This window comes from Bombus fervidus, chromosome 11, assembly GCF_041682495.2.
Source record: "Bombus fervidus isolate BK054 chromosome 11, iyBomFerv1, whole genome shotgun sequence".
In the NCBI taxonomy this organism is placed as follows: domain Eukaryota; kingdom Metazoa; phylum Arthropoda; class Insecta; order Hymenoptera; family Apidae; genus Bombus; species Bombus fervidus.
Window position 1 is genome coordinate 5,632,207 of NC_091527.1, and position 12,034 is coordinate 5,644,240.

Here is a 12,034-nt window from a genome sequence, read left to right on the forward strand (position 1 = left end):
AGTAATGAGCCTTGTCGTTATTTGTCCAGCGAAAGGGATTTATCGAGATACCTCGTGAGATCTTGTTGCTCGATCTTCTTCTTCTTCTTCTTCTTCTTCTTCTTCTTCTTCTTCGTGGCCGTAGTCGTCGTGGTTATCTTCGTTTCTTCCTCTCCTTTTTCCTCGCCTTCTCTCAGGAAGTCCCCTTATTTTCATCCTCGTCGCTCGCTTTCTTCCTTCATACGTTGGTCGCGAGATGGCCATTCAATTCTCCCCTGTTGCGGCTTTTCAGACGATCCACTCGTATGAAAGGTTCGTGTCGTAGCGAGTATTACTCGAATTGAAAAATGTACGGGATCCACGAGAGATGGCTCGCGAGCTTCGAGGCGGGGGAGCTTTATGGGGTCTTAAATGGAAAGGGAGACGTGCAACATTGTTGAGACGCGTGGTCCACGCTAATGAAAGCGCGTTTTTACGAGCGTACCGACTAGTTTCCATAATTAAATTAAAGGACTGAATGTGAGATATTCGTAGTGGTAAACTGGTGGCTTATACGTCGGCAGAATTGAAGAAACTTTTATCGAGATCGTTAATTTTTTCTGTTCTCGTGGAGGAAGGTTTGAGGAGGTTTCAAACGCGGCTGAATCGTTCATTTTCCTTATTAAAATATATCGATATACATTTGCAATATATATTTGAATAGTTTAGTAATAAATTATAATAAGGAAAAACAACATCTTATTTTAACTAAAAGAATCAAAGAATCTTATTGTTCTTCCTCGTTCATGATACTTTTTTAAGAAACAATTTGTCGTACAATTGAAACGAGAAGTCACGTACATTGATAAGTAATTTCTTGACAATGAATTTTCTTGAAGGTAAACAAAGTTTTCGACGATAGAAAAACACGCTCAGCTCGAAGACAAGTAGCATATCATCCAACTGAACTGCAGTCGTAGATTCCTATTATTTGGTCTACTGAAAGAACAACTCTCCATCGACTTCGTCAAAAATAGCTCAACTTATCTATACAAATACGACAAACTACGTACAAAACATTGTACGAGCCGCTTGCCCCCCTGTTTGTCTTTGCACGAATTCCGTATTACTATACAAAGCCTTCAAACTATCTCAAACTATGCGAAACGACTTTCAAAGGCGATTCTCTTATCCTCAACGCTCTCTATATTCGCAATAAGAATTCCATGCAACAGATGCTAGAAACCACCACCTGTAGCAAGCTCGCGTCATCTTGCAGCTCCGTATCGATTCGATATCTCGAATCTGCATCGCTTTTAATTACAGCATTCGCGCCTGCTAAACAATTATCCCCGAAACTTCAGGGTTTCCTATGCGCGCGCCATCATCTCCCTCCTCCTTTTATTATTTTCTCTTCCTTTTCTATCTTTTTTTTTATTTTTTATTTTTTTTATTTTCACATGCCCTTCAGGATGAATGTTGGAGCAGGAGGGGGAGGGGGAGAATCGGTCGGTCCGAGGGGCCACGTCTCGTGTAATTTTCATCGAGTGGGTGGATACCCATTATTTCGCATTACAGGCTCCTTACCGGCACCGATCGTCCTGTGGAATCGCGGCCCCTATCGCGACTTCGCGTTACGTTCGCACATCTTCCGCCTGTTAACACGCTTGCCAACGCCGCGACTTTAATCTTCCGCGCGAGAGTCAAAGAGAAGGAGGAGGAGAAACGTTTCTGGAATATCGTCGACGAGGGAACGCGTGAGCAGCGTGGTTTTAAAATTCGACGATCGAGAAACGCGATAATTCTCTCACGCCTTTTTCCTAACTCTCTTATTATGTTCAATAGTAGGCTAATTGCGCTATAATCGCATCGTCTTTGAATTGAACAGTAAATATAACTATGTATGTATCAGTAATCATGTTGTGATTTCAGATCTGCAGCTTTTTTTAGATTTTGAGCTTTCTGGTTGATGAATGTCATGCTTTTGGTTTTCTGGGATCAATCGTGTTACACGCTTTTGCTTCGAGTTTCAGGTCTGTCCCTGAAGAAGTGAACTATAACGTTCATGAAACGTGAACGCAGATGTGTTGCAATTTACATCTTGGGCACATTATTGAAATCAGAAAATTATCCCTTCAGATTTTCATACTCTTCCGTGCAACACCACGAACGAAATTTATATCTTGTATAGGTCTATCATAAATATGGAAACTTTTAGTGCGGTAACAAGAAACAGGGTAATAGCGTAACCCGTCAAAATTAACAGGATAAGTGGAGTAAGTAGTTTCAGCGTCGCTCGTGGTTGGAAGATTAAAATTAATACTAGAAGGACGTTATCAAAATTATAAAGATGAATATAATAAAGAAAATTGAAGAAACTTGGAGAAAATTCTGTGCGGAAACACGTCGTATATAATAAGCAAACCGGTTGCTTTAGACAGTAGGAAGAAAGCAACCGCGATAAATCATTTTGTAACAAGGTCGTCGCTTCTAGCATATTAATGTGGCCACGAGATAGAGTAAATAATTGATGAAGATGAAGAATGAAAACGAGGTAGTAACACACCGACGGGATACCACAAAAACTAGAGAAGTTTGCTTAGAGCCACGCAATAAGCTTAATGATGATATAATTATAGTGATCGATGAATTGACAAGAAATCGAATAGAACTTGTAAATCTGTAATCTTGCATTTACCTACGAAGGAAAAAAAATACAAGTAATTTCCATACCAATCGTTAAAAAAGAAACACTATAGAAGTTTGTATAACTAGACAACAATTTAGGTTTCCTTCTAAAAAAGACTAGAAAAAAATTTCCCTAGCATCTCGTCGCTTTAATGAGAAACGACGCAATTCGTATGTATTACGGAAGCACCGCAAATTTCTTCCTTACTTAAGAGCAAATTTATTTACGTGTCGACTATCACGAGAGGATAGCGGGAAACGCGAGCACGCAACGATTCCCATGGTGTCCCATGATGCGCGGCGGTTTGCATGGTGTAGAAGAAGAAAAAACGCCGGCTCGACTGGCGAAATACAGCGTAGAACGCGAGCGGTGTGGAAGACTGTAGTTAGCGACTATTAATATCATCGATCGGGATCGATAGTTGCCTGCGAGGCGTCATAATGATACGGTGGATTCAACGGAGCCCCATCGATGCTCTTCCGATACCCGACCACGTACACACCATACACCCGGCTACAAGTGGCGCCACTAACGATCACCGCAAGATCGTGTACGATCGAATAAGCTAACGATAACTTATTTGAAACGATCGCCCAATTATCATTCCACTAATTGCTCGAGCTAATTCAAAATAATGATAGCCGAATTGGAATGGATGGGAATGAACACGTGCGGACCACTCGATTTACCAAAAATCTTCATGGAACGTGTTATAATAATCTTTCTTCGATATTTTTGATGTTAGGTTATATGCTGGATCTCTGTTAATCGTAATATGTCGATAGACAGAACAATTCGGATAATTCAATGCCTTCGATAATAGAGATTCACTACATATGTATGTGGCTAACCTCACTAAATATTCTTATTAAATATTCTGATAATATGAGCTAATGCTTAGAAAGTTAAAGTTGCATGCCTTTATACACTTTATCTACCTCCGTCTATCATATTCAATTGTACCTTCTTATTGCTAGGATATTGATACGGTCAATATCGTTCTTTTGTTGAACTTTGAATTTTACTGTACCCATAAAAATGATTGGAAAATTCGTCGAAAGTGTTAAGGACTTCTTTTATTACAGATAATTTAATAGCACCGACTATGGTACATTAGGTCGAATGGTTTGTTTTCGATCACTGGTTCATGCCAGGAAAAAATATTTGATGAAACGAAATTAAATTGGACGATTTATGTGTGGGAAAAAAAGAACAATTATGTATACGACGAAGAGTGGTTATTGTTATTTGCAGTTACGAGGGAGTTTTTATTTTCGCGGAAGCGTAAATGATGCATGGAAGGATATAACGAAATGCAAAATATAATGATAAATATGATTGAAAGTATGATATATATATAATGATATGATTTTTACTCATAAAATATTTCCGCACGTGTTATGATAAAAATATTTGTACCACTTGAGTGCAGTGGTAAATATTCCGATTTCATCTCTGGGAAACCGATAAAAATAAAAGCACGTTACAAACACAGTAAGAGATACGTGATGTGTCATCGTAAGGCGTATTTTGTGGTACATGGTAATTGAGATAAAAAATGCAATAAAAAAATTGTCGTATAAATAGAAAAGATGTATGTTCATATATATCATACATATCGTATAAGGTAATATTAAAAGATACGTGAGTACATACCTAACTCGTTGATGATTACCTTCCAACAGTTTCTTCCAATTATCCCGTGATGTATAACATAAGAATGACATAAGATCATTAATATAACACATAAAGTAATAGAACATAACTATCACAAAAAATTCGTGACACTAAAAATTACACATTTCTTAATTAACAATTGTTGTAAATGAGAAATACTACTATCTAAGAACCAAATTTTAAGCTGCGCGTCTGCAGCTCCCGCTAATTTCGCTACTGAAACGATTCGATTATTGATTCAAATATATCGATTACCTTTCAGCTAATTTCCTTCAAATTTTACAACGCAAAATATAATCCGATCGAAAAATATTTTAACATTATATGATATACTTGACCTTTTAAACTTTTATTTATACATAAATCAACAATAATAAAATTACATAGAATTAAATTAAAAAAAAATTGAATCTAGGGATTTTTAGGCCACTTCACACTAATGCACAAGCATGATTTCCGTTTCGGCCATCTTAGATATTTTAGTTCGTTATTTAAACACATAAAGTAGCAAAGCGCCCGTGGTCGATTCAATCGCGCAAACTCCGGAAAAATAATAAACAAAAGGAGCGATGGATCTTTTCCACCGAAGCTGCTCCATAATGTGTCGTATCGTGTCCCTGCTTGTTTAAGTGTTTATACGCGTGAAACAGCACCGCGGGGGTGAGTTTACGTAACAGAAGACTATATATCGTTATTTCAAAGTAATGCACCATTTAAATAAACCTTCCGCTTACATTTATTGAAAATTTGCCGTATAAACTTGGAGAATTTTGAGGTTATATTGACAATCTATGATGGTCGCGTAACGAGAGGGCTCTAATACAACGACGATATCATAGAAATTGTTCGATTTCTGTATTCAAGTGATCTCACGAAATTTATACATGGTGCATTTGATTTAAATAAGTTTTTATTGTTAATATATGAATATAGGAATTCGTTAGAAGCAAATTAGCATGCAATTTTTGACGCATTTGCTCCGTCACAATTGTTAGTACGAATTTTCAGCCGCCCCTTCTACTGCTCCTATTTACAGTCGTATCGCAATGCTTACGTGACACAATTACTAATATTCTTTAACTGATAATTTTCTTCTCTATGCTCATTAAACATAATAATGAACGACATAACGTTGTTTTTCTTGTCTTTTTATTTCGAACATAGAATCTCATCGTTAGCATTGTTATTAAATAAGTGTGAAATTTATAAATATATTAAACGAGTGAAAGCATTAATGATATGATATTTATTTTTACAATCTTTCTTTCTTTGAAATATTTTTTATTATTATATATAACTACCATAGGAGCTTTTAACTTATTGTTACAATTTGTTTATTAATTTGAGTGTTTTTTGTTTATGTTACTCACTTAAGTTTATGAAATTTGTTTATGTATATATAGTAAACTACTATTTTCACTTACTTCGAATACTTTTATTTTCAGTTACAAAATGACAGAAGGTGGCGCAACTAGAATGAAGCGCAATGGCGCTCGTCTTTTTAAAAATCCTCCACAGCCTCATATGTGTATACAAGATTTCATACAGGTATACTTAGTTAAAAGAGAACTTTACGTGTTTCAGAAACTCCCAATGATTCCAGGATTTTCTATGAAGTTTTACTAATGCATTTATAATCATATTGAAAGTTTATGCAGTTAAGATTAGTTAAAACTTTATTATTCTGTTACTTTAGGGCACTGCTGTTCCATGTTACGTAAATGTTTTATCTTGGGAAAAGATTGCAATGCCATTGAACCCTGCACAGCCTGTACGGTTTTATGGAGGAATGAGGGTTCGGCCACCACGTACAAAAACAGAAGCTGTAGTATTCGCGGTAATGGCTAATCCCGAAATTCTTCGAGTTAATGGCAAAAACGCTCAAGATCCAAAGGTACACATTTGTTATACTTGAACACATTTATGAAGAACAATTTCCTGCATGGCTCTATTTTTGCTACAGAAGCGTACCAGCTTAATAGAACATTTACTAGACTTTGTGGAAAGGATGAATACAGGCATAATTTTTATGCGACAATATACAATATTGAAAGATCGAGATATTACCGGTGAATTGAAAGAAGTTTGGAATGCAGTACAAGCGAGACGGGATATGGAACAACCTCCGCAGCAACAAGAAACTTGGATCGACGCGCAGCCACCTGTTCCTCAATATCCTCAGTACCAAGATCATCAACAGCAGGATTACACGTCACAACCTCCACAATATCATTCAAGTGTAGCATATGGTAGGACAATAAGTAATGAAGGTATGCATTATGAAGGCTATGGTCATCAATCTCAGAATCCAGTAATTACACAAAACGATCAGATGTACCAATCCGGGCAATTAGTACCACAACAATATCATGGAAACGTTCCTCGGATTACACCGATCGCTCCTAGAGATCGTAGAGATAACATAGTACAGAATATTCCACAGCAAAACTGCCCTGCATATCCAGCTCCACAATATCAATTTCAACAATTACCTAGACAAATGGTACCTCAATATGTAAATTCAAATGTTCATCCGAATGCCGGCCTTAATTACGGCCCAAACACAAACGCGAACGTTAATCCAGCTATGAATACAAATTTAGCAGCACCTTACCAACAATATATAGCTTATCAACAGAGAATGGACCTTGACGTGCGCAGAATGCAACCACATCAGCAACAAATGCATTTGAATCATGTGCAACCAGTTCCACAATATGAACCAGCAGCATCATACAATGCTCAAACAACTTCGTCGATTAACGTTCTTAGATTAGGTAGACCGCATATGGGTGTTGCTCAGAAGAACAATGCCAGTAAGAGACAAATGAATTCTCCTACTCATTCCAAACAATCCTCTTGTACAAATTGTCAGAACAAAGACACATCCGATAATGGCACAAAACCGAAAAGTCCCGTTAAAGTCTTGCAGCGCGAGATATCATCGAATGATCGACAAGATACAAATAACCATATACTCAATGATAATAATAAAGTAGTCATAGAGAAAGGTTCGATCGAAGAAACAAACAACGTGCAAGTAACGGATTTAGACGAAGAAACTAAGAAGGTTAATGATTCTGATAGTGAAGAGTTGTCTAGAAAACCACACGATATTCATACTTCAGATTCGTCGTCGACGAACACGATAGGACGAGATGCAGTGAATTCTGTCGAGGAACATACACCTGCTTTCGAGGAGAAACAGCAAGAAGTAAAAAATACGGATGTTCCAAACGGGCAAAATTCATCAGATCAAAAATATCCAAAGTCAAAAGCTATTGTGATGAAAGGAAACAAACACAAAGAAAATACGGAGAATAACAGAACAATTCGCATTAGATTCGTTTCCGACCAAAAGAACGATAGTCCAAAACGTTCTCAGACGGTTAATAACATTATCAAGAGCGTTTTTAAGATTCACCCTGGTATGTCTGGTGAAGAAACGTCAAGTAAACGAAAGAGTAATGGACAGGCGAAGAATAATGCTAAGATTAACGGCGAGAACGAGGAGATACAACCAGGATATATGATATTAAAGAAAACAGATTCAACCACTCAGGAAGAAATAGTGAGCGAGTTAGCTCAACTATCCATTCAAGACTGCAAAGATGCGACTGAAATTGGTGCCGTGCTCTCGTGATAACCTTGTTTGTAGCTAGTATCAGATACTAGCTTGCAACTAAAGAGCAATGTAAATAGATAGAAGATTAACCAATAAGAAAAAAAGAAAAAAAAAAGTCAGAACGATAACAAATGCAAAAGAGAGGGACACGAAATCACAATATATATGAACACAGTCATACCAAAATATCAAGACGTGCTTTTGCTGACCGCCGTTTATTTTTCGACGAATCCATTCGTCTTCCTTTGCATAATTTTGAAGACGGATCATAGTGAGAAGTTTTTCAATCGTGAAGCTGAATAATTTTTCACTGAATTTAGAATATTTGCTGTGGGTATACACAGATAATGAAATATTTTAACATAATCTATACATATACGCTAGATACAGGTGGAACTTTTAGAAGGATGATCCCCGTTAACTGTTAAATAACTTAAGAAGTGTTTATAATACGAGTTCAAACGGCAACAAGAAGTATTCATTAATTACATATTTGTTTATCAAGATCCGTCAAACAATTTTGCTTCCAGTAATATCTGTTGATAGTCTTCGAGTGAAAAAATTAAAACCATGGGACATCATCAACATTTGCATGCTGGATGCAAGAAAACAAATTTGCAACTTCTAATCTTGGATTTGAATAGATACATGTCCAGAATGATACAGTTTCAAAACGATTATTACCGAGAAGAAAAGCTGATCGATACGTCTGGTATTTCAGTAACATGTGTAATTTAACGTAAAATATTGAGTCGTAGGTTAGACCAAGAGAACAGTTTCACGATGGAACAACGGCTGGTCATCGCGTACTTACCTTTCAACCAAGCAATTAGTGGAATTATACCGGGTGGTACAGATTAATACATATTCGATAACTATATTGTGGATCGTAGTACGTATAGCTTTTAACAAGTGAACTCAAATTCTTGTCTACGCTACGTTGATGCTTCCCTTGCGAGGACGTTTTTTGCCTCCTTTATTTTTCATACTCGTATGTAGGATTTCGCACTTGGAAAAGGAGATTTCGAACATTGCGTTTTAAGATTGAAAAAACGGAAAAACAGGAAAATTTGTCCACCCGGTACATTCTCTGATAGTATCACTAGTATCATATAATGAAAAAGAGGAAAAGACACAGAGCTGCCAAACCTCCATAAATCATATCAAAATATTTGGAGGGATATTACACAAATAATTTATTAATTGACAAGCTCTTTCTCGTTGACTTGTTATTCTACCGCAATTTTTGTAGCTTGCCTAAGAGGCTTTCAATAATTCACAGAGGGAAAAAAGGATAGAAAGACAAAAAAAAAAGATAACGGTTCACCTTGTCAATGGTCTATACCAATAGAGATTGGACGGTCAATTAATAAACTTGGCTTCGTTCATGGCATGACCGTATCATATCATACGGTGCATTAGTTCAACATCGAATTAACTACGAGGCCTCTGTAAATTCGACGTACCGTTTTGCACTCTAAACATAAAGTATCGCTGCCACACGAAACGATATCGTCTGCTATCAATTTATTTAGCGTTATTATATTACTGTCGTGCCGTGCGTTCTCCCGTCGCGAATTGCATTCTTTGATATTTTATAGGAATATACCCTCTATAATTCGTTTACAGTCGATACAATAATCGAGAAACTTTTAAAATGAAACCAAAAAGCAACAAAGATAGAAAAGAAGACACAGAGGATACAAACAACGTCAGCGTGTTCTGTCCATGCAACTGAGCTAATTAACTTCAATATTTTTGTCGTTCTCCTAATTTTTTCTTTTTAGATATCTAGAAAACATTTTTCTTTTTTAACTATCTAGACATTGTCCGTATGTTTTCTTTTTTAGTATATTAAAGGTGCTTCGTTACTAAGTCTAAGATCTCAGCTCGTGATATACAAACAATAAATTTAGTCATCGATAATCATGGCACCGGTGGGAAAGGACCAATCCGCAAGACCAGGGTGCAGTTAACAATTTCCAGACGACTGGAAACAACGTAGAATTCCTAAAACGAGCTGGCTCTCGAGTGGAAAAATGATGTGCTCGATCTTTTTTTTTTTTTGTTTTTTTTTTTTGTTTTTTTTGTTTTTTTTTGTTTTGTTTATTTTTTTCATCTTTCCTCGCTCTCCTATCGTCTTCGGTTTGTATGAACAGAAAAAATGAAGGAAACACGATAATAGCAACAACTTGACGCGTAAAAACCTGTCACGTACTAACAAATGTTTTTACATGTGTACGCTGCGCAAATAATGTTATGAATAATATACTGAGAAACAAAATATCATGTGTACGTATAACGCAATACATATGAAATGATTTTTTCCTTAGTTTATACGACAGCACGAAATAAGATAAAACATTTACGGGTTTCATGTTTAATCCAAGAGATTGCCCGAACAAATTGTCTATATTTTATTATTTTTTGAAAGAGAAAAAAATGAAAAGAAATTTACATTTTATATAAATCAGCGCCGTGAATGCGTTGCTTTTTTTAAAACAATCATAAATTGCTCATTAGCAATTTATCGTAATTACTTTAGCAGTAAGTCTTAAACGCAACCGATTGTCATTCCTGTCATTGTATTTCGTTTTACTTATTTTTTTCTCGTTTTTTCGTCTTGTTCTATCGATTCAAAAATATAATCTTTATTTTGCATACGATAAGAGGAGTGGATCTCAAATGTGACTGAAATCGTTTTGCGGCGGATTATTTAGTCAGTTTCATTTTAAAATGCTCGAACAACTGGAACATATCGCGAAATGTTAGGTTATCGATCCGAAGATCTTATTGGTTTTATCGAATCTAATGTTTACTATCCCCTCTCATCCCGTCTCTCTTTTTGTTTCTTTCATTTTTAAACATAGTTCTGAGCGGCTTGGCCCCTTCCTTTGCCAAACATCCCCAAAGTCCCTCCTCTCATTATTGTTAATAATATGTATTCAGTATTCGTGTTATTTTAGATTCTTATTATTATTGTCAGATATATTCTGGTTTATTATATCATTATTACCATGAACAATGTAATCTATTATTATTCTATAATACATGGTTTTTCCAAAGCTTGCCTGTTGTTGTTTATCTATCTATAAAAACAATGTACCTTATAGAAATTATAAATGTATGGATCAAAATAGAGTAAACATTAAGCATTTTACAAAAGAATAAATGTTTAATGTGTCATGGCTGACACGTTATAAATGCAACTTCGCGTCTTCGCAAACTCTCCATTGTTTAATATTGAACTTACTTTTGTAAATATTGATTACGCTTAATTCTTTCATCTGCATTTAAGTGTAGTTATTTAAAATCAGCAAGACATATCGTAAAACATCTCCATCATTTTCGAAGTTCACGTAGGAGTATTCAAAATGTGTTAGTATCTTTTTCTTTATATTTATACAATAAAAAATTTATTTGTCGTAATTATTGTGAACACCGCGAACAATAATCTGTTTTCTTGTGAATGATTTTTTGCACTTTCATCGTCAATTTATTTCTTAAAAAATGATAACAACAAATTAATTTTATAATAATAAATAATCAAATAATAATTTTCGCATTTTTTATATACACAAATCTAAATTACGTATAAAGAATACAATTCATACAAATGGTAATTAATAGTACCGAGGTACAAAATTTACAAACTGAAGAACTTTATTATATATATTACAATATTTCATATGTAATTTGTATGTTTTCGTGGTAGTTAATAATTATTTTATGTTTCAATACAGAACTACATTAAGATATCCTATTGCATTGTTAAAATGGTATCAATTATTCTTACTAGAATCATCGAGAAGTAATCGAACATATAAAGACTATAAAATATTTCATGATAGGTGTATGACAGTTTTAAGAGATGTCTATTCTTCGTCTGTAGTTTAAAGCATATGCAATACGTGTAGAACGACACAAGCAACGATGTCGAAAATACACTAGCTATCTACTTTCTCCAGCGTACGAACATCATACGAGTACTACGTACATATACGTACAAAGTTAGAGCTGACAGAAAAGTAAAAGTAAACCACTTTTCCTTTCTCTTCGTACGAAACGCGATAAGCCGTGTTCTA

The 12,034-nt window shown here is 35.4% G+C and overlaps 1 protein-coding gene across 1 annotated transcript; it reads left to right on the plus strand.

Moving 5' to 3' along the window:
- Window positions 1-4,827: 4,827 nt before the first annotated feature.
- On the plus strand, window positions 4,828-11,014 carry LOC139991838 (uncharacterized). Its single transcript, XM_072012174.1, has 4 exons — window positions 4,828-4,984; window positions 5,770-5,872; window positions 6,021-6,218; window positions 6,288-11,014. Exons 2-4 carry the CDS (start codon window positions 5,777-5,779, stop codon window positions 7,965-7,967), a joined length of 1,974 nt encoding a protein of 657 aa, XP_071868275.1. The 5' UTR covers window positions 4,828-4,984; window positions 5,770-5,776; the 3' UTR covers window positions 7,968-11,014.
- Window positions 11,015-12,034: the final 1,020 nt, after the last annotated feature.

Excerpts from the sequence above, each read along its gene's own strand:
- LOC139991838 (XM_072012174.1), top strand. The coding sequence starts at position 5,777 with ATGACAGAAGGTGGCGCAACTAGAATGAAGCGCAATGGCGCTCGTCTT. Across the intron at positions 5,873-6,020 it reads GTATACAAGATTTCATACAG|GGCACTGCTGTTCCATGTTA; the intron begins GTATACTTAGTT and ends CTGTTACTTTAG. Across the intron at positions 6,219-6,287 it reads AAAACGCTCAAGATCCAAAG|AAGCGTACCAGCTTAATAGA; the intron begins GTACACATTTGT and ends TTTTTGCTACAG.